Here is a 27253-nt window from a genome sequence, read left to right on the forward strand (position 1 = left end):
GGGGGTTGGAATTGAGTAATGTGTATGGAAAAGATTTTTCTGAAGTGCTTGACAATAAAAGCTGATGGCCTGACAGAGGTTATTAATAGGAATACGGATTTTAAAGGCACCACAGTAGGCTGTGTTTAGCATGTAGTGGGCCCTGGGCTAACTTCTCAGCACTAGAAAATAAAATAGAAATTAAGTAAAAAGTAAAGAGAGGCCGGGCAGTGGTGGCACACACCTTTAATCCCAGCACTCGGGAGGCAGAGCCAGGCAGATCTCTGTGAGTTCGAGGCCAGTCTGGTCTACAGAGGGAGATCCAGAACAGACACCAAAACTACACAGAGAAACCCTGTCTCAAAAAAAAAAAAAAAAAAAGTAAAGAGAGACAGACACACACAAATGAGACCAGGTGTCTAGGTATACACCTGTAGTCCCAGGATCTTGGGAAGTGAAAAGAGAGATCGTTGGATCCCAAAGTTTAAGACCATAGTCTCAAACCAAACAGTAATCTCAGTAATTTTATGTAGTACTTAAGGGATGGGGGAGTGTCCATCAATACAAAAACAACACCATTAGTTTGAAACCATTATCCTAATAAAAATAAAATGGGAGCTGGAGAGATGGCTCTGGGGTTAAAAGCACTAGCTGCTCTTACAGAGGACCCAGGTTCTTTCCATCACCCACATGGAAGCTGACAACCACCAGTTACTTCAGTTCCAGGGAATCTGACGCCCTCTTCTGGCCTCTGTGGGTACCAGACATACACATGATACACAGACATACATGCAGCAAAAACATCCATGCAAATAAAATAATTTTAAAAATTCTTTAAAAAGAAAATGCCATTATTATTATCATAAAGCTATTGGAAACAATATCACATTGGAGCTAATAAAATAATTTTATTATTTATGTATGTTTTTATGTTATGGATTTATTATGTTAGGCATCGAACCCAGGGCCGTGACCACGCTAAGCAAGGGTTCTACTACTGAACTAAATTCAACCACATCCCTACTAAAAAAAAAAAAAAAAAGCTTTTCAAATGCAGAAAGTAGCTGGGTGTAGTGGCTCACACCTGTAATCCCAGCATTTGGCATGAAGACTGCTGAGTTGGAAGCCAGCCTGGGCTACACAGTAAGTCTGAGGCCAGCCCCTCCTAATTCCCAATTAAATCTCAGGTCTCTGCCTATGGTTCCTTGTGATTTCATTTCTTTCCTTTTTAAATGTTGAGACAAGAACTATGTTGCCTGGGACAGCCATGAACAAGGAGGTTCAGCAATGCTGCCTCTTCCTCTCTAGAGACTTCTGAATTCCTCTAGGTAAGTGACATCCTAGTTACAGGTTCACAAAAACGCCATGCTTTTAGTTTGAAGTACTTCTTGCGATTTTATTGTTTATAATCTGCCCGATATGAAGGCTAGGACGGTCAGTTTACGGTCATCACAGTTTACTCCTCCATTCACGGTTGTCACTCTCCTCCACCCACCGCCCACCGGGGTTGTCACCCTCCCTGCCCTCCCACTGCCCTAAGGGTTTGTCATCCTCTTCCACTGACCCCTCCTCTTTCTCGGTCAGTCTCCCTCCCCACTCACCACCCCTCAAGGCTGTCACCCTCCTCCACTCTCCACCCCTCGGGGTCGCCTCCCTCCCCTGCCAAGGGTCCTGAGCTTCAGCCTCCCCGCACCCACCTCCCCGGCCCTGTCACCTTGGCAGTCTGACCCATGGCTCCCCACGCCGCTGCCACCGCCTCTGGAGCCGCCCCTTCTCGGTAACCAATCAGGGCCGGGGCGTAGCCGGCAACGCTCCCGCATAGCAACCAATCAGAACGTAGCGCCTCCTTCCTAGCCCGCCTCCTCCGCAGAACGAAGGCCCGGCGTTCGCTAAGTAGATTCAACTCTAAAACCGCGAGAAGCCTCGGAGCCAAATTACGAAAAGGAGAACGGAAGTAGCCGGAAGCCATGTTTGTTAGGGGTAGAGTCCCTTCCGCCTTGCAGAGCGTGGCGCGCGCGCGCAGGGCTATTCGTTAATGGGTGATCTCGGCACCTGCTCTTCCCTCCTGTTTAAGGGCGTGGGTCGTCTCCTATAGTTCCTATAGTTTAACGTTTCCCAGCTGTGACTGTCTCCTTGGAAACGTGGGCAAACAAAAGCCAAGCCCTAACAAACACAGCCGGTCCGTATCAGAACGCTGATTCCTGAAAGTTCTGTTCATACATTTGCTTAATTATTCCCCTAGAAGGTGCGGCTCCGTTGCCTGCTCGTTCGCAAGCTTGATCCCAGACACTCCTCACCCTCTGCATTATCATTAGCCTACTTATCTTGCCCTGCTCTTCGGTTTTGCTGAGGTAGGAAGTCGTCTATTAAAAACTTCAGTCAACCATAAAACATTATATACATTTTAAGTTAAGACTTGCAGGCATGAATAAAATTTTCCACCTTGCTTCTATTTTCACAATCGTTTGCCTTGAACACTCCTGTAACATTTCAGGTTACTTTTAGATAAAATTGTTTATTAAGAATCAAAGATTTGAGCCTGGCAGTGGTGGTGCATGCCTTTAATCGCAGCACTCACGAGGCAGAGCCAGGAGGATCTCTGTGAGTTCGAGGCCAGCCTGGTCTACAAAGCGAGATCCAGAAAAGGCACCAAAGCTACAGAGAAACCCTGTCTCGAACCCCCCCCCACGCCCCCCCCCAAAAAGAATCAAAGTTGTAAGTGTGAGTGTGGTGGTAGATGCCTGTAAACCCAACATACCTTTAATCCCAGCACTTGGGAGGTAAATCCAGGTGGATCTCTGAGTTTGAGGCCAGCCTGGTCTACAGAGTGAGTTCCAGGACAGCCAAAAAACAAAAACAAAAAAGCATGGGCGGGTTTTGGTTGGTTTTGAGGCAGAGTCATAGCCCTGCCTGGTTTGGAGCTTGCTATATAAATCAGGCTGTTCTCAAACTCACAGAGATCTGCCTGCCTATGCCTCCAAAGCGCTGGACTTAAAGTCATACATCACTACACCTGTAATCTTCCTCAGAAATGCCTTCTACATTGTTTGAGACCTAGAATTGACCTAGAACTCACCAGTTAGGCTAGACTGGCTGGCCTGGCCTCAGAGACCTTCCTGTCTTTGCCTACCCGGTGCTAGGATTACAAATGTGTAACAGCATACCTAGCAAGTCACCATGAGAACAACTTTTAAAATTGTTATTGGTGGCTGGAGAGCTGGCACAGAAGTTAAGAGTGCTGGCTGAGGGGGCTGGAGAGATGGGTCAACGGTTATGAGCACTGGCTGCTCTTCCAGAGGACCCAGGTTCAATTCCCAGTACCCACATGGATACTCACAACTGTTGGTAACTCCTGTTCCAGAGGATCCAACATGACACCTTCACACAGACATACATTCGGGCAAAGCACTAATGTACATAAAATAGTCAAAATTTAAAAAAAAGTGCTGTCTGCTCTTTCAGAGGACCTGGGATCAATTCCCAGCATCCATATGGCAGCTAACAATGGTCTGTAACTCCAGTCCCAGAGGATTCCACACCCTCTTCTGGCCTCTAAGGACACCACATGCAAATGGTGTAGACATGCATTCAGGCAAACACCCATACACATAAAAACAAAAATCTCAAAAAAATTGTTATGGGGGTTCTAGATTTGCAGAAGAACATTTAATATAACCAATTAAATCAAGAATGCAGTGGCTATTGTCTTTTATCCAAGAAACAATAAATTAGGTGATTGGTGACATTCAATTACAGTGCCTTCTGGAGTAATCTTTTTTTTTTTTTTTTTTTTTTTTTTTGGTTTTTCGAGACAGGGTTTCTCTGTGTAGCTTTGCGCCTTTTCCTGGAACTCACTTGGTAGCCCAGGCTGGCCTCGAACTCACAGAGATCCGCCTGGCTCTACCTCCCGAGTGCTGGGATTAAAGGCGTGCGCCACCAACGCCCGGCTGGAGTAATCTTTAAAAAAAAATTACACTTCAGTACTGTCTTAGTTAGGGTTTCTATTGCTGAGATGAAACACCATGACCAAAAAGCAAGTTGGGAAGAAAAGGGTTTATTTGGCTTACACTTCCTCATCGCTGTTCATCACTGAAGGAAGTCAGGACAGGAACTCAAACAGGGCAGGGTCCTGGAAGGCAGGAGCGCATGCAGAGGCCATGGAGGGGAGCTGCTTACTGTCTTGTTCCCCATGGCTTGCTTAGCCCACCTTCTTATAGAACCCAGGACCACCAGCCTAGGAATGGCACTACCCACCATGGACTGGGCCCTGCCCCATTGATTACTAAATGAGAAAATGCCTTACAGCTGGATCTCAAGGAGGCATTTCCTCAGCTGAGGCTCCTTCCTCTAGCTTGTGCCAAGTTGACACACAAAACCACCCAGGACAAGTACTATAGCACAATTCCCTTAAAAAATATAGTTTGTAGTAATAATTTCTGGCTAGAAAGTTAACCAAAAAAACCTTCTATGTTATTTGAAAATACAGTTCCTGTGGCTGGAGAGAAGGCTCAGTGCTGAATAGCACTTACTGATCATGCACAGTACAGTGGGTTGAGTTCCCAGCATCTACACAGCGGCTCACAACCATCTGTAACTCCAGTTCTGGGAGATCCAGTGACCTCTTCTGGCCCCCTACATACATGTGGTACCCATAAAGTCATGCAAGCATACACACATAAATAGATAAAAATTTAAAAGAAAATATAGTTCTACAAGTGCCCAAGTCAGATCAGTGAGTCTTAAGCAAACATGTTACAGTTTCGTCAGCTGTTCCACAGAAGAAGTGAAATGAGATGGCTCAGCACTCTTTACTGATCTGGTTATTCTGGGGACATGTCCTGGTTTGCATCTGAACATGCAAACTGAACTGAAGAAATCCAGAATGTAAGTTCACAGAACTATGTGGCTGGCAGGATAATGCCACCACCACCACCACCACCACCACCACCACCACCACCACCACGCCCCCCCAAAAAGATGTATGCACTCAGATGCCCAGAATTTCTCATTGGCTTACCCTGCAGGAATAAGGGTTTTTGGTAGGTGGATTAAATTAATATTCTAAGATGGGAATATTTTCGTGTATTGTCTGGTGGGCCTAATGAGTCACATTAAAAGTGGAAGAAGGAAACAGGGAAAGTTTGAAGATACTTGTCTGATGCCTTTGGAAATGAAGAAAAAGGCCACAAAGCAAGGGAAGCATGTGGTCTCTGGAAACTGGAAAAGACAGGGAGTGGACTGCCCTCTAGAGCCTCCAGGAAGAATGCAGCTCGGCTGACAGTGGGTTTTGCTCAGTGGAAACAAATTTGACCGAGGACATCCAGAAGGCCACCCGTCCATCATCTAAGCCAGTACTTCTTACCCTTGCTTGGTCATCACATCTTTCCTCTCCTCGCTTTCAAGGACCCAGTGGTTACACTGGCTTCATCCAGATAATCCAGGAGCCTATGTGTTGTTCAAATCTTTTTTTTTTTTTTTTTTTTTTTTTTTTGGTTTTTTGAGACAGGGTTTCTCTGTGTAGCTTTGCGCCTGTCCTGGAACTCACTTGGTAGCCCAGGCTGGCCTCGAACTCACAGAGATCCGCCTGGCTCTGCCTCCCGAGTGCTGGGATTAAAGGCGTGCGCCACCACTGCCCGGCTCGTGTTGTTCAAATCTTAGATGGTCTTTTAATAAAAAAACCCAGAGCCAGATATCAGGGTGAATGGATCAGAGAAACAGAATAGCCAGCCATTAGTTCTTACCTCTACAAAAGCCTCAGCCTAAAGAGAGTTGAGTTCCTGTTTCCTCATGCCTTATATACCTTTCTCTGCCCTGCTGTATTACTCCCTGGGATTAAAGGCATGCGTGCTTCCCAAGCAAAGGCATGAGATTTCAAGGGCTGGGATTGAAGGTGTGTGCCACCACTGCCTGACCTCTATGTCTAATCTAGTGGCTGGCTCTGTCCTCTGATCTTCAGGCAAGTTTATTAGGGTACACAATATATCACCATACCTATCTATTTCAGGGTCCTTAATTTAATCACAGCTGCAAAATACCCTTTACCTACTGACATGTTCATGGGATTCCCCTGGCTCTCTGCTGGGATGTGGACATATTCTGATTACTTCATCCAGTTTGTGTGAAGCCACTCAAGAAGCTTGAAATGGAAATAAATGGAGGATAAACAGTCAGGACATAGTCACACAGGTTCCTACTAGTCAAGATAAGGAGTTTGGATCTCATTCTGGGATAGAATGTTCTGGAATCGTATCAGTAGGAGAGTGACATCATGGTTTACATTTCACAAACATCATTTTGGCTGGGTGTGGAGGCAGGAAAGTCAAGAGTTCAAAGTCATCCTCAGCTAAACAGCAACTTCAAGTTCTACCTGGGCTGCATGAGATCCTGTCTCAACAAAACTACAACGTAACTGAGGAGACGACTCGGCAGACAAAGTGCCTGCTACACAGGCCTGAGGACTGAGCCCCGACAGCACGTAAACAAACCCACTTACCTACACAGCCGCCTTCCCCGGCTCTGAACTGCTCAAGTATAAAGTGCGCTAACTGAATATTCAGTTAATCATCTGTCAGGGACAGTTGGTTGCAGGTTCTTTTGTACTCAATCAGGCTCAGCAGCTTGCACCTGTGCGTGTAAATTAAGTCATAGTAACTTGATTTGCAAAGAGCTGGTTAGTAGGTATTTCAGCTCTGAACCCCGTGGTCTCTGTCACTATTGAACTGTACTGCCACAGTTTAGTAGCAGCCACAGAAGACGGGTAATGAATGCACATGTATTTGTCCTAATAATGCTGGTGTGGGCAGGGACATTGAGTTTAAGTAGCATTTACCAATTATCACATAAAGTTTGGTGAATGTAGTTTATAATAGCCTATCTTCTGTCTAATGAATGACTACAAGAAAACAGTTCATAACTTCCAAAACAATGTAAAGATAAAAGAATGCTGACTAATCTTTTTAAACCAGTATATACTATATACACAATTTGAAATATCAATTATTTTATAAATATGTACAGCTTGTGTTAATTGAATTTTATTTTTATTTATTTTTTTCAAGACAGGGTTTCTCTGTGAAATAGTCCTGGTTGTAACTTACTCTGCAGACCAGGCTGGCCTCAAACTCACAGAGATCCGCCTGCCTTTGCCTCCCAAGTGCTGGAATTAAAGGCATGTGCCACCACCGCCAGGCTGTTAATTGAATTTTTAAAAAGGTTTATTTTATATGTATTGGTGTTTTACCTGCTTGTACATCCATGTACCATATGCAGGAGGAGGCCAGACAAGGGCATCAGATCCTCTGGAACTGGAGTTACAGATGGTTGTGAGCCACCTTGTGGGTGCTGGAACCGAACTGGGTCCTCTTGAAGAGCAGCCAGTGTTCTTAAGCACTGAGCTATCTCTCCAGTCCTAATTAATTTTATATTTAGGAAGCCAGTCTGAGGCTGACACACATTTTGTCACTGTCCACTGTACATGAATTGACACTGTATTTAATAGATATGTAACATTAATAATTCAGGGGCTGGAGAGATGGCTCGGTGGTTATGAGCATGAACTGCACTTCTAAAGGACCTGAGTTCTGCTCCCAGGACCCACACTGGGTGGCAGCAAATGTACAGGCATCTGACGCCTTTGGCCTCTACAGGCACCAGCACTCAACTACACACTCTCCCTCTCTCTCATAATTCAAAATAATAAAAAAATATGTTGGGTCTAGTGGCGCACGCCTTTAATCCCAGCACTCGGGAGGCAGAGCCAGGAGGATCTCTGAGTTTGAGGCCAGCCTGGTCTACAGAGTGAGTTCCAGAAAAGCCAGGACTACACAAAGAAACCCTGTCTTGAAAAAAAAAAAATAATAATGTTTTCAAAAGAGAAAGCTTCAGACATAATACTCCTTTACCTGTAAATACATATTTTTTTTTTCTATAACAGCATTACATCACTGGTCACCAAGGCATAGTACCAGGGCCAAAAGCAGTAGCATCATCTGGTACATAATAGAAACCTAACTCAGAGGACCCCAAGACCAGGCCAACTGATACTGGTAACCTTTTGGTAATTATGGAAAGAAATGACCATGACTTCAAAACTAGTGTCTTACACATAGATATTATTTCCCAGTGCTTGTAAAGTACCAGTAATGCCTTTGATAACAAAGAGTGGGACACTTTGAGATTGCCAGGAACTACTACCAATAATTTTGTCAAGCTAGGCATGCACTGCAGGCCTGCAATCCCAGCACTCTGAGGTGGATGCAGAAGGCTCAGGAGTTTAAGGACATCCTTGGCTACACAGCAAGTTGGAGGCCAGCCTAGGCTACACAAGACCCTGTCTCCATAATGGTAATAATAATTTTGTCAAGACAAAGTGGTCAAATATCATCATATAGGGCAATTCAGGGGGAGTAGTTACATTTTCCTTTGTAAAGATTACTTTTAATTATGTATGCATGTATATCTCTGTGTGCATATGGGCACATGTGATTGAAGGTATCCTGCTAGGCCAGAGCCTTCAGATTTCCCTGGAGCTGAAGTTACAGGCAGTGCTGATGTCTGTGCTAGCCTCTGCAAGAACAGTATGTGCTCTTAACCGCTGAGCCACCTCTCCAAGTCCCTGAGGATTCTTAATATGGCCACTTGGAGATGGTCAGATAAGAGAGCCAAGAACAGAGCCCAGTGAGGTGTGCAAATGGAGACTCATTGTGCAGAAGAAAATACCATCATCCAGAGGGGCAGTGGAGGGAAGATGTTCAAAGAAGACAATGGGAGCAACAACAGCAACCCATGCTAACGGATCTATAAGACAACTGGTATTGTCTACGAAATGTTGTGAATGGAGGTCCCGACAAGAAGGAAATAGACTCAAAGAACCAAGATGACAAAGTGGACACAATATGTAGAATACCTAAAAGGACCAAAGGGAAAGGGGGGTGGGCTGGAGGCGGGGCCAAGGAAGGTTTTGTTCCTTCCAGGTCAAGCATCTTACCTGAAGTTGATTACTGCTGGGAAGACAGCCCTAGAGGTTTACAAACAACGGCCACCTCGGTAGGTCTCATCTCTATAGATTTGGACTTAATTATCTGGAGTGTGGCCAGAGATGTTGAAAGAGCCCCCAAGGGATTTTTAGTATGTAGTTAAGATTGAGAACCACAGCCATATACAGCAAAAAGCAAAACAAAACAAAACACCTGATGCAAGACTTCACAGCTCTAGCCAAGACCTCAAACATCAGAGGGTCTAAATGATCAGGGTTAAGGGTATTTGCTACTGCTAGAGAACCAGGTTTCAGTTCCCTCCACTCACATGGTTCAAAACCACCTTAACTCCAGTTCCAAGAAATCCCAGGCACTGGACGTGGTGCATTCATATACATACTGACAAAATACTCATATACATACAATAAAAATAAATCTTTAAAAAAAAAAGGAAGAAAGAAAAAGAAACGCTAAGGTTTCTCAGCCAGCAAACGTGACCAGCACCATTTTAGTTAGAAAGCAGCCTGCCTTGAGACAGAGTGACCTCAAACTCACTATGTTGAGAAGGATGAACTGAACTAACATTCTGCTGCCTCTATCTCTCTCTCAAAACTCGAGGATTACAGGCGTGCAGCACCTGGCCCGGCTCGTTAGGCACTGGGATATCAAACCTAGAACTCCGTGCGTGCTTGGCAAACACTCTACCAAAGCGAGCCGCCTCCCGGAGCTGGCAAATCAGATCTCCCTGCAGAGGTGCACAGGCAAAGGAAGGGCGCTCCTCCGCCCCTTCCTCTCCCGGGCTCGCAGCAGCCGCGGCGCCGGCGCCAGTGCGCATGCGCCAGCCGACCGGGCGCGAGCCGGCGGTTCCCCCCCGCGCGCGCTCCCGCGGTTCCTCTCCCCGACCGTGGCCGCGGGCGCGGGAAGGACGACGAGCGGCGGCGGCGGCGGCGGCGACGATGGCTGACGAGATTGCCAAGGCTCAGGTGGCCCAGCCCGGCGGCGACACGATCTTCGGCAAGATCATCCGCAAAGAAATCCCCGCCAAGATCATCTTCGAGGACGACCGGGTAGGCTTGCGGGCGGCCGGGCGGCCGGGCAGGCGGCCGACACACGCCGGCGTTCCCTGAGGAGCTGCGGGCCGCAGACGAGGCGCGGCCCGGCTGGCCCTGGCCCTGCGCCCGCGTGGCCCTGCGGCGCGTGCCTGCGCTCGGGTTACGCGTTATCGGCCGCTCGGCCCGCCGCGTGTCGCGGCCCGGGTGAGCACGGTGCGGGCGGTGGCCCCGGGAGGTGACGGCCCGGGGGTGGGGTGGGGGGGTGACGCCCACCGGGGCCGGCGGCCGCCACCCACCTCGCTGGTGTCAATCTGGCCTGCGAGAAACCCGATCGTGCCCCCGGCGCAATCTCCGCCATCTCCCGCGCCCGCGCGGCGGTCCCCGCACTGCGAGGTGACCGGGGGATTCGCCGTCCTTCCGCTCCCCGTTCCCGCGGCAGACGTTGCCCCCCTGGAGACTGGAATCGGCCCCTCGACCTTTCAAAAATATTGCTTTAGGTTTTGGGGTTTTTTTAAAAAAAAAATAGATCCGGCTTCAAGTACCCCAGGCTGACCCCGAACTCGCTGAGTAACTGAACTGGGGCTGACTTTGAACCCTTGATCCTCCCGCCTCCACCTCCCAGATGCTGGGATTGCAGGCGCCCCACCACGCCTTCCTGAACAGGAAAACATTTATGGTGCGGCTCAAAGTCTCAGTGGACCCTGAAGACCAGTTTTGTAAATCATTTCCTAAGCAGTTCTGTGTATGGCTTTCGTCTCACACACAGCAGGGTAGCAGCTTGGCCCACTGACTAGAAAGTTTGTAAGTGGTTTGTTAAATTCTCTAAAACCAGCCGGGCGGTGGTGGCGCACGCCTTTAATCCCAGCACTCGGGAGGCAGAGCCAGGCGGATCTCTGTGAGTTCGAGGCCAGCCTGGGCTACCAAGTGAGTTCCAGGACAGGCGCAAAGCTACACAGAGAAACCCTGTCTCGAAAAACCAAAAAAAAAAAAAAAAAAAAAAAAAAAAAAAAAAAATTCTCTAAGACCTATGAAATGTGAGGAAGCATTAATGCTACTGGTAATGTTCACATAGACTGGAAACATGACCCCCAATTTAATTCGGTTCCTCGAGGTGAGTTTTATTTAAATTGCATTTGTTGTAGACTGTCCTGTAATCCCAGCGTCTAGAAGGCTGAGCCAGGAGTTACAGGCCAGCCTGTATTTCAGGGTAAGACCATGCCTCAAAAAACCAAGCAGAACACTTGAAAAGAAAGAAAGAAAAAGCTGTAAACAAAAACCATCACCCTGTGATTATTCCATTTGGGGAGGTAGAGGCAAGAGTATCAGTTCAAGCTCCAACCTGGGCTACACGGGGACTCCATCTTTTAAAAACAAACCCAAACCGGACAGAACCATAATTTACAGTTGTTTTGATAAGTGGTCTTTGAAATAATGACTGGACTTAAGTATAACTGACAGAAGCATTCTAAATGATGCCGCATTTTATAGAGTATATCAAGTACAATTAGTCCCTAGCCATATAAGTATGGCTGGGTTCTGTGAGGAAGGGAGCAAGAGATTTAAAAAAAAACAACCAGTACCTGCAAAGTGAAAAAACAAAACAGGAAATTGCATAATCATGACTCTGGAAAAGGTGGGAGGGGGAAGGGAATCAGGTTTGTTTCCCAAAGAATAAAGATGGAGGTGGAGGAGATGGTTCAGTGGGTAAGTGATTACTCTGAAAGTATGAGGACTGAGTTCAAATCCCCAGCCCCCATGTAAAAAGCTGGGCATAGCTGCATGTGCCTGTGACTCTGCAGTTTGGAGGCAAAGAATGGCAAAGTCCTGGAGCTGCCTGGTGGCTGGCTAGCCAGCCTAGTCACATTACCAAAACATTAAGTTTAGTAAGAGACCCTGTCTCTAGGCGGTAGGTGGAAAGCAATACAGGAGGGTTGTGTGCATAGGTTACACACCTACATAGTCATGTCTGTGTGCATGCACATACACACACACAAAAAAAGTGAAATTAACATGCTAGGGAGGGAGGGATTTGTAGCTTTCCAAGTTGAATGTATAGCATTTTTTTTTTGTTTTTTTGGTTTTTTTGTTTTTCGAGACAGGGTTTCTCTGTGTAGCTTTGCGCCTTTCCTGGAACTCACTTGGTAGCCCAGGCTGGCCTCGAACTCACAGAGATCCGCCTGGCTCTGCCTCCTGAGTGCTGGGATTAAAGGCGTGCGCCACCACCGCCCGGCAAATGTATAGCATTTTAAATTAGACAAAAGTTGGTGTTAAAAGAGGGGCTGGAGAGATGACTAGATGGTTAAGACCTGTTTGATTCCCAGTACCCACATCAGGTGGCTCACAACTGTCCTACTCCAGTTCCAGAAGATTCAACATCCTCTTCTGACATCCATGGGCAAGGCATGAACATGGTCCACAGCCATACATACAGACAGAAATCTTCATCTACATAAATATAATTTTGGTTTTTGTTTTTTGAGACAGGGTTTCTCTGTGTAACAGCCCTGGCTGTCCTGGAACTTTATAGACTTAGCTGGCCTCGAAATCTTTTGTTTATCTATTTATTTATTTATTTATATTTTATATGCATTGGTATTTTGGCATGGGTATTGGTTCCCCTGGAACTAGAATTACAGACAGTTGAGAGCTGCCATGTGGGTGCTGGGAATTGAACCTGGGTCCTCTGGAAGGGCAGTCAGTGCTCTTAACTGCTGAGCCATCTCTCCAGCCCTCAAAATCTTTTTAAAAAGGAAAGTACAAAGAGGATTTTTGTAGGGGAACTAGCAGGCCCTGAAGATAGAGAACTGTGGACAGTGTGACTTGAGCCAGAAGACTTGAATGAGATCAGCCTGGCAAGGTTGAGAGGACTAAATTTTGCTCATCCATTGTCCTAATAACTGTTGCTGTGAAGAGACACCACGACCAAGGCAGCTCTTATAAAAGAAAACATTTAATTGGGAGCTTGCTTACAGTTTCAGAGGGTTAGTCCGTTATCCTGGTGGGAAGCACGGAGAGAGAGAGACCGGTGATCACTCCCAGATGACTAAGCATTCAAATATATGAGCCTGTGGGGGGCCATTCTTCTTCAAACTATCACATACATTAAATCACAGATTCAGTGTCACTGTCTCAGAATGATTATCCTTGATCTCAGTCTAAATACTATGTTTTTTTGTGGTCATCATCCTCTCCACCCTTTACATGTTACTTTCATAATTCATAATGTGTCTGACCTTTAATAACTACATCTCTGCTTAGAGTCCATCTTCTCTTAAAACTCTAAAATGTTATGAAAAGGATTGGGGTTGGGGATTTAGCTCAGTGGTAGAGTGCTTGCCTACCAAGCCCAAGGCCTTGGGTTCAGTCCTCAGCTCCAGGGGGAAAAAAAGAAGATTGTGAGGCCATGTGCATTATGTACACGTCTGTTTTCCTAGCATCTAATTCGTGTCTCCCATTGGGTTAGTGCTTAATACTTGTCAGAGCCGGGCGGTGGTGGCACACACCTTTAATCCCAGCACTCAGGAGGCAGAGCCAGGCAGATCTTTGTGAGATCGAGGCCAGCCTGGTCTACAGAGCAAGATCCAAGAAAGGCATCAAAACTACACAGAGAAACCCTGTCTCAAAAAACAAAAAACAAAAACAAAAACAAAAATACTTGTCAGAGAGTATGTTTTAGTCTAGTGAGTGGTATCCTAAAGCTTCTGTTTCTCTCCCCTAGTGTCTTGCTTTTCATGACATTTCCCCTCAAGCGCCAACACATTTCCTGGTGATACCCAAGAAGCATATATCCCAGATTTCTGTAGCAGAAGATGATGACGAGAGTGTAAGTACATTTCTGACCCATTCTATTTCACTGATTCACTGATTTTCTTGTTGTTTTGGTTTTTGGTGGATTTTTTTGTTGTTGTTGTTTGGTGGATTTTTGTTTGTTTGTCTTTTTGTTTTTTGACACCAGCTTGACTGTTATTTAATGGACAGAAGTGTACATTTCCTGTATTTAAAAAACTCTTTGTTCTTTTCTAGCTTCTAGGACATTTAATGATTGTTGGCAAGAAATGTGCTGCGGATCTGGGCCTGAACCGGGGTTATCGGATGGTGGTGAATGAAGGTGCAGACGGGGGACAGTCTGTCTACCATATTCATCTCCATGTTCTCGGAGGTCGGCAGATGAATTGGCCTCCTGGCTAAGCAGGTTGGGGATAAATTTCCCTTCTCTAGGTAGTGATTCAGTTGTCAAGCTCCAGTATGTTAAATGGCACACATAGTTTTGCCTGTGTATGGAGAAATTGAAGAGATCATTTAAAATCCTGTGCCTAATAAAAGACATTGTTGCATGTCTCAGAGTGTGTGTGTTATTCTGGAACTGTGTGTGATGAATGAAGAGGGTAGGTTCATGATAGAGGTTTTCATGTGTATGTTCTGGAGATCAGACTCAGGGCCTCAACAAGCCAGGCAAGAGATTACCATGAAAGCCCACAGCTTTAATCCCAGCACTCAGGAGACAGAGGCAGGTGGATCTCTGGGAGTTCCAGGCCAGTCTGGTCTACATAGTGAGGCCCTGTCTCAAAAATAAAAAAAAAGGAGGTCCACAACCCAAGTTTCTTGGCATTTTCTTCCCAAAGAGGCCCTGGCATTTGAACATTGTGGTAAAGTAAGTGTAACTGGTCTTTGATAAGTTACAAATATCCTGTTAAGCTAAATTATTAAATCAGGAGATTATTTTATCACACACCCCTTTTCTATCTGTCTCTTTTCCTCCCTCTCTCTCTCTTTTCGAGACAGATCTACGTAGCCCTGGCTAGCCTGAAACTCACTATGTAGACAAGGCTGGCCTCAAACACATAGGCGATCCTCCTGCCTTCAGTTTTCCTGGGACAGACACCCACACTTCATGTAGCAGCCAGTCTCCAGGATAGCCCACGAGAATCCCCCTCTGGTCTGGCCTATGAGACTAGCAGTATGGCAGAAGGAAGGTGTGAGAACTGAGGTTAGGTCTTAAAGGGTGGTCTGGCTTACACCATGTTCTCTGGAATGGCTTTTTGCCCTAGATGATCATTTATGTCCCAACAGTTTCCTTACCTCAGCTATGATGTTGTAGGGAAGAGGGGCCTTTGTTAGGTGATTGAGAGAAATGACTAGATTCTGCCCTCACGAAAGGCTTAACATAGCTCCTTTGCCATGTGAGGACAATTGAGAAGACAGCATCAGGGCTGAAGAGATGGACCAGCAGTTAAGAACACTAACTGCTCTTCCAGAGGACTTGGGTTCAGTTCCCAGCACCCACATGGCAGCTCACAACTGTAACTCCAGTTCCAGGGGACCTGACACCCTCACACAGACATACACACAGGCAAAACACCAATATACATAAAATAAAAATGTATTAAAAAGAAAAAAAAAAAACAACAGTATCTATGAACCAAGTACCAGGTACTTGAACTATGAGAAAGAAGTTGCTATTAAGAGCCACCCAGTTCATGGTACCAGACAGTTGTGAACAGATTATGCCACTAGCTTTATGGGGAAGCCAGTGTCTATGGCTGAGGAACTTCAAGCAGCCTACTGGAGAGGCCTGTGCTGTGAACAGACCTGCCCACAGCTAGTGGTAATGTCCCTGTGAGCAAATCACATTGGCATTGGATCCCTCTAGAGCTGGAGTTACAAGTGGTTGTGAGCTGCCACGTGGGTGCTGGGAACCCAACTCTTGTCCTCGGCAGGAGCAGCAAGCATTCTTTCCCACTATTGCAGTAAGAGGAAAGAAACTAACAGTTGTGCTACAAAAACAAGCTTGTACCTGTTACATCATGAAGCTTCTGCCTAGAGCAGCATAAATGTAAGGGGCACTTGCAGGTTCTGAACACCCCTCCTATTTGAGAGTCCTTGCCCCCAAAAAAAGCTGAACTGAAGAGACCAGTGAGAACCATTACTGCTCTGCCAGCTGGGATACAAGCCCTTGACTCAGGCTGCCAATCAGATGCACTTATCTGGGATTTTAAATCTGAAACTAATGACGGAGGAACAAGGACAGTGGACACTTCATTCTGGTGTCCGTGGCAGCGGCTTCAAGTTGGCAGGCACAATGGTGTCTGTGTTGCCAACACTTGGATCCAGTGTTGAATGCCAGGGAAGACAACAGCGCAGGCCGGTTCCTGTGTCCAGTGGCAGCAGGGTGTCCTGCCCACTGGCTCCCTGGCTCTGCTCTGCTGGTGGTTTTTCTGTATAACTTGCCTTTATTCCTGCTTATTCCCTGAGTTAACCTGTGGGTCATCCATTAAGGATTATTTCAGGAAGGTAACTGACAGAAAACTTAGTGGAATTCTGTTCTGATCCTCACTGAAAGGTGAGATGGACTGGTAAAGAGTGGAGACTGGCTAATTGGACTGGTTTGGGATGAAGGCAAGGAGAACCCAGCGAACATTAAGGGAGTGGAGTTTTCAGAGCCTGTGAGAGACAGCAATTAAAGGCATGGCTTGGGGCTTCCAAATGCAATTACTATAGGAACATATGAGGGGTAAACCAAGATAAAGAGCTGGGGAAGTCTTCTGACTGCTGTTAACCTTTTTGTAAGACAGCATCTCACTATGTAGTCTGTGTAGCAAGCTTTGTTGTCGGCCACCAGCTCACAAATAACAACACAAGACTTCTTATTAATTATGAAAGCTCAGCCTTAGCTTAGGCTTGTCCCAGTAGCTCTTATAACTTAAAATAACCCATTTATATTAATCTATGTTTTGCCTCATGGCCTTTTCACCTTCCATTCTGTATGTCCAACTCCCTCCATTTTCTTGTTGGCATCTCCCGAATGCCTAGATTCATCTCCTACTTCCTTTCTGTCTGGAAGTCCAGACTATACCTCCTGCCTAGCTATTGGCCGTTCAGCTCTTTATTAAACTAATTACAGTAATACATTTTCACATAGTGTACAAATATCCCACAACAAGCCTAGGCTGCCTTGTGTAGACCAGGCTGGCCTCAAACTCACAGATAATGACCATCACTGCCTCCTGAGTGCTGTGATTAAAGGCATAGACAGCCACACCTGGCCTGGCTGCTTTTTTGTTACTCAGGTTGTGTGTGAGTATGTAGTTTATGTGCATGGGTGTGTGGGGGGTGCAGGCACCTGTGAACATGCATGGAGGCCTGAGAAAGACATCAGGTATTACTTTGCCTTAATTTCTTGAGACAGGATCACTCTACCTAGAGCTAGCCCCAGAGATCCTCTCGTCTCTACCATTTACTGCTCTGGTTACAAGCATGAGAGGCCACAGCTGGTCTCACGTGAGCGCTGGGGATTTAAACACAGGTCGTTATGCTTATGTATCATGTGCTGTAATACACTGAGCCATCTTTCCAGCCACTTATGTTGCTTTCCCACCATGTGACCCAGGCTAGCCTTGAACTCTAGATCCTGCCTCTTGACTCCAGAGTGTTGGGATTACAGGCATGCACCACCATACTCAGCTTTTAATATTGCTGAAATTGTGTTTTGTGACAGGGTCTCATGTAGCCCAGGCTGGCTACAAGCTTGTTATATAGTCAAGGATGACCTTGAACTTCTGATCCTTTTGCCTTCACTTCCTAAGTGCAGGGATTAGAAGCATGCACCATCACACCTAGCTTTTTTTTTTTTTTTTTTTGGTTTTTCGAGACAGGGTTTCTCTGTGTAGCTTTGCGCCTTTTCCTGGAACTCACTTGGTAGCCCAGGCTGGCCTCGAACTCACAGAGATCCACCTGGCTCTGCCTCCCGAGTGCTGGGGTTAAAGGCGTGCGCCACCACCGCCCGGCCGCTTTTTTTGTTTTTTGAGAGAAGATCTCAAGTGGAGTTGGTTTTCAGCTCCATAGCTGAGGATCACCGAAAACCTCTGGTCCTGCTGCCTTCACTTAAGTGCTGGTATTAAGGTGTGTGCCACCAAATCAATTTCATATTACTGAAGTCTTCACAGTGACAAGATCAGAATTCTAAATAATTAGCTCAACTTATCAATTTAAAACCCAGGTGTTGTAGAATATTACTTTAAGGTGTGGTGTGTTAATTTTGTTTATGTTGCATTTGTTTAACTCGGAGAAGCTGTGTTACTTTGCCTGTCTAAAACACCTGATGGTCTAATAAAGAGCTGAACAGCCAATAGCAAGGCAGAAGAGAGAAATAGGCATGGCTGGTGGGCAGAGAGGAGAAATAGAAGGAGAAATCTGAGAGGAGGAGGATGCTAGGGGCCAGCCACCCAGCCAGCCATGGGGTAAGAACGAAAGTAAGATATAAAGAAGAAAAGGAAAAAGCAAAGAGGTAAAAGGTAGATGGGATAATTTAAAGTTAAGAAAAGCTGGCAAGAAACAAGCCAAGCTAAGGCTAGGCATTTATAATTAAGAATTAGCCTCTGTGAGTGATTTATTTGGGAGCTGGGTGGCGGGCCCTCCAAAAGAGGAAAAAAAAACATTTTGGCATACAAATATGGTGTTCAAATTTCCATAGGGTCTGAGACAGCTTGAAGAAAACAGAGGATACAGCTCCTTGAAGAGTTTCTGCCTGCTGGGCGGTGGTGGTGCACACCTGTAATCACAGCACTCGGGAGGCAGAGCCAGGCGGATTTCTGTGAGTTTGAGGCCAGCCTGGTCTACAAAGTGAGTTCCAGGAAAGGCGCAAAGCTACACAGAGAAACCCTGTCTCAAAAAAAAAAAAAAAAAGAGAGAGAGAGAGAGAGAGAGAGAGAGTTTCTGCCTGCTGGTGAGCCCTTGAGCAGCCAGTACATTAAGTAGGAACAAAAGATGAAGTAAAAATGCCTGCTACAGTGTAAACATCAGCATTCTAGAGTTCTAGGAAGGTTGAACACAGTTTTTGGTCCCACACACCTCTGACTGGGCTGTGAGCTTTAGGCTCAGCTTTCATGACCCAATAAGCAGGCAGAGCCAGCCAAGAGAATGGCTTGGAGGATCCAGGTGCAGCTTAGCAGTCTAAAGTTTGCTTGTGCGGTCAAAAAAGACTAGTGATATGCAGTAAAAGAGGTCCAGATGGAAAAACCTCTAAATAGGTTCCAGTATGTTTTACTGGTGTGTAGGCTTAAGAAACAAAAGAAAATGGGTATAGATAGTCATAGAAAGAAATAGATTAAAAATAATGAAGTCTTTAAAGAGACAGTAAAAGTAGTATAAAAGAAAAAAGCCACATAAGATAGGAAATACACAGGGCATATGGATCCTATATAGTGCTGTGTGATTTTGAATTTTTTGAATGTTGATAAGCAAACAACAGCTGCTAAGACACATGGGATTGTGAACTGGACTGCTGAAATATTCCAGCTTAGATATTTTAAGAATGTCTTAACTTTATTATTATTATTATTATTATTATTATTATTATTATTATTATTCGAGACAGGGTTTCTCTCTGTAGCTTTGGAGCCTGTCCTGGACTAGCTCTGTAGACCAGGCTGGCCTCAAACTCACAGAGATCCTCCTGCCTCTGCCTCCCAAGTGCTGGGATTATAGGCATGCGCCACCACTGCCTGGTGGACAAATCTTTTTTTTTTTTTAATTCTTTTTCTTTTTTTTTTTTTTAAAGATTTTATTATTTATGTACATGAGTACTTTATCTGCACATACAACTTTATGCCAGAAGAGGGCATCAGATCCCACTAGAGATGGATGTGAGCCACCGTATGGTTGCTGGGAGTTGAACTCAGGACCTCTGGAAGAGCAGGCAGTGCTCTTAACCACTGAGCCATCTCTCCAGCCCTGTCTTAACTTTAAAACGGAAGTCAAAAACTGTATTTTTCAAATGGAAATAAAAAATGCTTTGGAGTTTTGTTCACATAGGAGACAAGAGGCTGTGGATTCCTTCAGAAACTGCTCTTGCCTTTAACTGCTGACAATGTGCTGTGCAGACTGGACATGCAGGACACACAGGAAAAAGACTGTTGAACTTTGCCCAAACAAGGCAGAACAGTCCTACAAAATTCCTGCTTCATAGAAGAGTCTGCCAGATATTCTGCAGGATACAGAGGAAAACAACTGATGAACTCTGCTAATACAAGGCAGGACAGTCCTTCAAACTTCTTGCTTCATTGAAGTTTACCAGAAATTCTGGGCCTTCCCTATGTCTGTCTTCCTCTGTTTCCAGGCCATGCCTGAGGGTAGTGGGGGTTGGACCATAACCCTGGATTTATACCAAACACAAGTCTCAGGAGCAGTTAGAAGGGCAGAGAGTGGAAGGGCCTGGGATCCAATGAAACCTTAATTTCAGTGGGTCCACAGTCCGGGGGCAGTCCACTTGGCAGCAATTGTGGCTTCTGCTTTCCTGACCTGGATGTGGTGGTTCCATGGTGTAATGTCAGCTACCTTCACACCCATAGGAGTGGAGAGAATCACCATACAGAGTCCTTTCCAAGTTGGTTTTTGTGCCCCTTTGGTTACCTGCCTGACCCAGACAGTGTCACTGGACTGGAACAAGGTGAAACTGGTGGTAGACCTGGAAGTCAGCTAGGTCTCTCAGATAGCACAATGAACAGCATTTGCGGAGGACTGGAGTGCCTGTCGTGATGAGGAAGTAGTGGTTAGAGAGTTATGTCAACTGCTCTTCTCTCAGCCTGGGAAGCAGTGGAGGAGGTCTTCTAAATATAATTTCATAGGGGGATAAATCCCTCCCTATATGGGGTTCAGTGGCCCAAAACAAAGCAAAGGAGGAAGGCCTATCCATTCTTTGTTAAAAGTTTTTTTTTTTTTTTAAATGTCTTGTTTATTGTTTTTACCTGGCCAGAACTCTGAGGTCTATATGCAAAATGAAGTTTTTAATCTATGTCTAAAGCTTTAACTATTAATTGTGAGGTTTTGGCTATGAAAGCCAGACAATTGTTGGAGCCCATTGCTAGCGGGGAGCTAAATTAGGGGACCAGTTCTGGGAGGAACTTTTTAGCTACTATTTGAGCAGTCTTAATCCAGGTGGGGAACGCTTCTATCCACCTGGAAAAGGTATCTTTAAAAACTAGCAAGTACATTTATCCTCCCCCAGCAGGCCAGATCTTGGTGGAGCCAGTTTTTCCAGAGTTGGTGGGGGTGTTGGTCTCTCATTTGGACCCCTTACTGGGTAAGGGCTCTCTGTTTGAATTCACTTGATCAAAAACCTGGCATCTAGCTGAGACATCCCACACATCTCAAAACACAAAAACCCAGAAAGCTTAAACAGAATACCCACATAAGAGATCAAATAGCCATAGGAACAGGACCACCCTGAATCATATACTTAAGAGGAGTGAGGAAGTTATTATAACTTGAATGTGAAAGGCCCTTCATAGACTCATGATCTGGGGGCTTGGTTGCAGGTGATGGACCTTTGGGAAGTAACTGGAGGCTAGTGGTCCTGATCTATTAGATGGACTTATGATGGCACCATTGGAAAGTGCTGAAAAGCAGGAGGCATAGTTAAAGGAAGTGTCGATGGAGGCTCCTTCTTTGGTCTCCACTCCCTGGCTGCCATTAAGTGTCCTCTGCCACACTCTCCTCATGCCCTGATTCTCTACCTCACCCACCTTAAGCCCAAAGCAATAGATCATGCTAACCTTGCATCGAAATCCTGAGATGGCAAGCAAAACCAATCTTTCTTCCTTGAACTTGCTTTTATGAAATATTTCTGACATAACAAAAATCTAACTATCACACACATGTCCCACAAAAACCTCCTGTCCCGGAGTGTCCAGAGAAAAATTGCCCAGAATAGCCAAGTGCACGAACAACTCACAAGTGTATTAAAACATTTTAAAAGATTGATTCTATTTGTGTGTCTGTCTGTCTGTCTGTGTATACTCACATGTGTATGGGAGTCTGCAGAAGCAAGAATAGGTCATTGGATGTCCTGGAGCTGGAGTTACAAATGGTTGTGAGCTGCTTGACGTGGGTAATAAGAACTGAGCTCAGGTCCTCTGGAAGAGCAGCAAGTGCTCTTAACTGCTTAGCCATCTCCAGCCCCTCACAACCTTACAAATGATCAGTAAACAAGAGATGGCATACCCCAACCATGGAATATTATTTAGCAATAAAAAGAACAAAGTTGCTATGACATTTGGATGTGAAATAGAGGAAGCCAGTCATAAAAGATTGCATACATGCTGTTGTTACATTAGCTTAAATGTAAACATGCATTTATGTGAACTGTCCAGAACATAAAGATATCCATAAAGATAGAAAATAGATTTGTGGGTTCTGAGGGTTGAGTTTTGGGGAGCAGGGAACGACACTAATGGCTTACATTTCACCTTACCCTAAATACGGTAGCATGTGCGCCCCTAAGAGAAGGGCATTCTCCTGTAAGCCCACAACGGTCTTCTCTTTTTAAGAGTCATTTACATCTTTACATATTCTTTAAACCTTTAAAACATTTTTAGACTTGTTTAGTTTATGTGGATGATGTTTGTCTATGCATGTTAATGTACCATGTGTGTGCCTGGTGCCCACAGAGGCAGAAGAGGCATCAGATCCCCTGGGACTAGAGTTGCAGACGCTTTTGAGCTGCTGTGTGAGTGCTGGAAACCAAACCTGGGTCCTCTGCAGTAGCAAATGTTCTTTAGAACCAAGCTCTCTCTCCAACCCTACATTTTTACACATTTTAAAAAGATATCTTATTACATTTATTTATTATATGTGTGCTTTGTATACATGCTATACTCTACAAGCTACGTGGAGTCAGTTCTCTCCTCCACCATGTGTGTCCTGAGAATTGAACTCAGGTCATCAGACTTAGTGGCAAGTACCTTTCTCCATTAAGCCATCTCGATGCCCCCATAGCACAGTTTTCTACATACATACACACACACACACACACACACACACACACACACACACACACACACAATTTAGACTAGTTTAATAGTTCAATTATATCACCTAATATACAGTTTATATCCAAAGTCACTGCTTGTGATGGCTATTCTTGGTTGTCAACCTGACTATATCTGGAATTAATTTAAACCCAAGCAGCTGGGTACCCCTGTGAGGGATTTCTTAATTAAATCATTTGAAGTGGGAAGACCTACTTTTAATCCAGATCTTTTGAGGTGGGAAAAATCCACTTTTAATCTGGGTCATACCTTCTGCTGGCAGTCTATATGAAGGACATGGAAGAGGGAAGCTTGCTTTGTTTGGCTGCTTGCTCTCTCTCTCTCTCTCTCTCTCTCTCTCTCTCTCTCTCTCTCTCTTTCTCTTTCACTGGCAAGTCCTTTCCTTCACTAGCATTAGAGCCTATTTCCTTGGGATTCTGGTATACACTGAACACCAACTGAGACATCCAGCCTCGTGGACTGAACAACTACTGGATTCTTGGACCTTCCATTGGTAGACAGCCATTGTTGGACTAGCTGGACCACAGCCTGTAAACCATATTACATTATATATTATATATAGTACATATATAGTACATATATACATAGTATGTATATACAATGTATATATTCTGTAAGTTTTGTTCCTCTAGAGAATTGTACACACACACACACACACACACACACACACACACACACACACATTCTGTAAGTTCTCCTCTAGAGAACCCTGACTAATACACCAAGCTAGATAGCTATAAAAAGGGATATTTTTAAAAAGGGATTAATGCAGAAATGCTGCAAGCTTAAGACCAGCCTGGGCTACATAGCAAGTTGAAGGTCAGCCAGGGTAAGACCCTTTCTCAAAAATGAAAACAACAACAAGAAACTAGAGAGAAGCAAAAAGTGAAAATCAACTGAATTTCATCAGCCACCACCCCCATTTAGTCCACTGACCTCTCCTTTTTATAAAATGTGGTGCCGTTTGTAAGTAGGTTTCTTCTCGGCATTATGCTGTAGACATCTATTTCACAGTAGTTGATCTGTTTGGCCAAATTCTCCTTTGAGGCCTGGTTCATTTTCAGTGCTGGGCTCTATGACAGCTGGGTCATCACACAGATTTCATAAAGATTTGAACTTTATCCACAAGGAGGCAGCAAGCAACCATGCTAAGATTTTTTTTAAAGTTAAAGGAAGTCCATGCACATACACAGCTTTACCCTAACCTTGTGGATGGACATTAATAGGACCATTGCTCCCGGGTGTGATGATTGCATGCTTTTAACACGGAAAATTGGGAGGCAGGGGCAGGCAGATTTCTGTGAGTTTGAGGCCAGCCTGGTCTTCACAGTGAGATCCTGCCAGCCAGAGCTACACTGTGAGATGATGGCTTATTTTTTTTTTTAAATTAGCATTATCTCTTTTATATGGGTAAGAAAACTGGAGGAGGCCAGAGTAAATAGTGTGTGTGGATTCCAGGACTGGATGTAATGCTGTCTATCTTCTGACATCTCAATGGTCAGGTGCACAGCATTCTGCCCACATGTAATTCAGTCCTAGGCACAGGACCAGAGATCCCTGGAGCGTACGGGAATAAATAAGAGGACTCCTGTTCCCCAGCAGTCGTTATCAGGTGTGAGGACAGATTTATCCATAAACAGATGAGTGGTCACACACCAGAATAAACAGAAGGGCCCAAGAGGGCAGGAAACTCACTGATAGTGATGCTGGGCGTGGCTTTATTGGAGAGGTCAGAGAGCAAGCGTGAAGGGCTGCTGAGAGACCGAGTCTCGGTGCCTTTCCTGAAAACTCCCGCATAGAAGGATTACACTCTGTTTTATGGGGAAGAAGCTGGTAGTCAGTATGGTTAAGAAACTGTACCAAGGCTGGGGAGTGAGTGGTTAAAATGCTTCCTTTTCTTCCAGAGTTTCTGAGTTCAATTCCCAGCACCCATATCCAGTGGTTCACAGCCTCCTATAACTGCAGCTCTAGGGGATTCAACACCCTCTTTTTGCAGGCACCCATAGATATCACACAGACAGACAGACAGACACATATATGAGCAAATAAAAATTAAAAGAAAGAACCTTATATTGCCAGGCCTATAACCCCAGCTACCAGGGCAAGAGGACTGCAAATTCAAAGCCTGCTTAGGCAGAAAACGATGATATTGTTGGGTGGTAGAGGGCTTGCCTAGCATTCATGAGGCCTGGAGGAACAGAGAGAGGGAGGGAGGTACAGAGGGAAAGGAGAGGGAAGGAAGGACAGTGGGGAGGAGGAAAAGGGGGGAAGAGACAAAAAGAGGGGGCCGACTAGGTACTTGTGGCAGAATACTAGAACCATTTTTTGTTTGTTTGTTTTTTTGTTTTGTTTTTTTGTTTTTCTTGAGATAGGATCTCATGTAGCCCAGGCTGGCTTTGACCTCATTATATAACCAAAGATAACCTTGAACTTCCAATCTTCCTGCCTCCACTTCCCAAGTAGGATTGCAGGTGTGTGCTACCTCACTTGGCTCGTGTGTTGGGCTCTAACTTGGTACATGCTCAGCAAGCATGGAACTGACTGATCTCGACACTGTCCAGAACTCACATTTTTTTTTTTCTTTCCGAGACAGGGTTTCTCTGTGTAGCTTTGCGCCTTTTCCTGGAACTCACTTGGTAGCCCAGGCTGGCCTCGAACTCACAGAGATTTGCCTGCCTCTGCCTCCCGAGTACTGGGGTTAAAGGCGTGCGCCACCACCGCCCGGCTCAGAACTCACATTTTAATATGGATTTCCCAGGCCCATAAGGAGCATGGCTGTGGACAGACAAAGCAAGGAGAGACTTCTAAGATAGAAACATGGGTAGAAAGCCTGGTAGGCACAGGTGTACTAGGGTGTGGTAAGGAGGTCTGTGTGCCTAGACAGGAAAGGAATCTGAAGAAACTGAGTACTGCCAAGCCTGGTGGCACAGGCTGAGACTGGCAGGAGAAGAGCCAGACCAGCAAGAGTATTCTGATGTATTTTGTTTGCAACTAAAGTGAATGACATCATGGATGCTGTAAAAGATTAATTTAATGCATTGTGTAATGGAACAAGGACACTAGTTAGGGGGTTGTTAAAATAACCCTAGCCAAAGATGACTATAAAAGGAATGAAAGCCAAAAGACATTACTGAGATAAAATTCCCCAGGGTCCCTAATTTCATTAGATGTCAGGGGACCCAGGAGAGATGCCTGTGACTAAGTCTCCCTGATAGGCAGCCAGGAGGATGTGAGTGAGATTCAGGGGCAGTGAAGAGCTGTGTGGTTACAGCTGCACAGTGGCAAGATGGACAGAAGCAGCTGGTAGTTTAGGCATGGTACCTGAACCACAGAAGAAATGACCCAGGGAGCTGACCATGTAAAATCTTTACTTAAGATTCAGCAGGGAAGCTGGGCAACGGTGATGCACACCTTTAATCCCAGCACTCAGGAGGCAGAGGCAGGCAGAGCTTTGTGAGTTCAAGGCCAGCCTGGTCTATAAAGAGAGTTCCAGGACAGCCAGGACTGTTACACAGAGAAACCCTGTCTCAAAAAAACAAAATAAATGAATAAATAAGATTCAGCAGGGATTACCAGGCACATACTTGTAATCCCAGCTCTTTAGATACAGAGGCAGGAAGATCAAGAATTCAAGGTCATCCTCACCAACACTGTGAGGTCAAGGCTAGCCTCGGCTACAAGAGATGCTGTTTCATTTAGGTGGTGTACACCTTTGATCCCAGGACTCAGTAGGTAGAAGCAGGTAGACTTCTGTGAGTTCAAGACCAGCCTGGTCTACTGAGTTCCAGGTTATCCAGGGCTATATGGTGAGATCCTGTCTTTAAAACAAAACAAAATAAAAGCAAAGCAAAACCACAACCAACCAAACAAATAGGTTCAGCAAAGAAAACCAGGCATGGTGGTGCAGGCCTGTAATCCCAGCACTTGGGAAGCAGAGGCAGGAGGATGGTAAATAAACAGCCACCCTGTGCTTTATAGATCTCCTTTCAAAACAAAACAAACAAACAAAACCTAATGAAACCAAAACCAGAAAAATAAATAAGGTTATGTGCAGTCCCTTGGGCTATTTGCCACTGGGTTTCTATCTTCAAGATACAAAATCAATGGACAGGCCAGATGGATGGATCACTAGGAGGCCTGAGGACCCGAGTTCAGTATGCAACACCTACTTGGTGAAAGGTAAGAACTGACTTCCACAAGTGGTTCTATACACACACACACACACACACACACACACACACACACACACACACACCCCAAAAGGTAGTTTACTAAAAAAAATAAGAAAATAAAAAAAAAAAAAAGAAAGAAAAAGAATGGAAGAAACAGAGGCATACTCCAAGATAGGCCAGTGTAAATGTATCACCAGAAGTTTCTGGAATGTGGGGGGTGGGGTGGGGGAAACCACAGCACTTAGCACTCC

At 45.2% G+C, this 27253-nt stretch overlaps 2 protein-coding genes and 1 long non-coding RNA gene across 5 annotated transcripts in view; 2 read left to right on the top strand and 1 right to left on the bottom strand.

The window, feature by feature from the left end:
- The window catches only part of Lyrm7 (LYR motif containing 7), a 28508-nt gene extending 18954 nt beyond the window's left edge, over positions 1-9554 (bottom strand). Inside the window, exon 1 of one of the 3 annotated variants that reach the window (XM_059270574.1) lies at positions 9510-9554. In XM_059270574.1, coding sequence (XP_059126557.1) covers positions 9510-9539 — 30 coding nt within the window. In that variant the 5' untranslated portion in view covers positions 9540-9554. Of the gene's footprint in view, positions 1-1676; positions 2081-9509 lie in introns of those variants that run through there. The other 2 variants (XM_059270572.1, XM_059270573.1) reach the window with 2 other exon arrangements.
- LOC131916929 (uncharacterized) lies at positions 1816-4681 on the top strand. Its single transcript, XR_009380620.1, has 3 exons — positions 1816-1959; positions 2222-2330; positions 4466-4681. It is a non-coding gene; the product is annotated as an uncharacterized LOC131916929 (long non-coding RNA).
- A 263-nt stretch (positions 9555-9817) lies between the features above and the next one.
- On the top strand, positions 9818-14347 carry Hint1 (histidine triad nucleotide binding protein 1). The gene is made up of 3 exons (XM_059270575.1): positions 9818-10021; positions 13725-13829; positions 14030-14347. The coding sequence occupies exons 1-3, from the start codon at positions 9911-9913 to the stop codon at positions 14192-14194; spliced, it is 381 nt and encodes a 126-aa protein (XP_059126558.1). The 5' UTR covers positions 9818-9910; the 3' UTR covers positions 14195-14347.
- Positions 14348-27253: the final 12906 nt, after the last annotated feature.

Source organism: Peromyscus eremicus, chromosome 8a (assembly GCF_949786415.1).
Source record: "Peromyscus eremicus chromosome 8a, PerEre_H2_v1, whole genome shotgun sequence".
Taxonomy (NCBI): Eukaryota; Metazoa; Chordata; class Mammalia; order Rodentia; family Cricetidae; genus Peromyscus; species Peromyscus eremicus.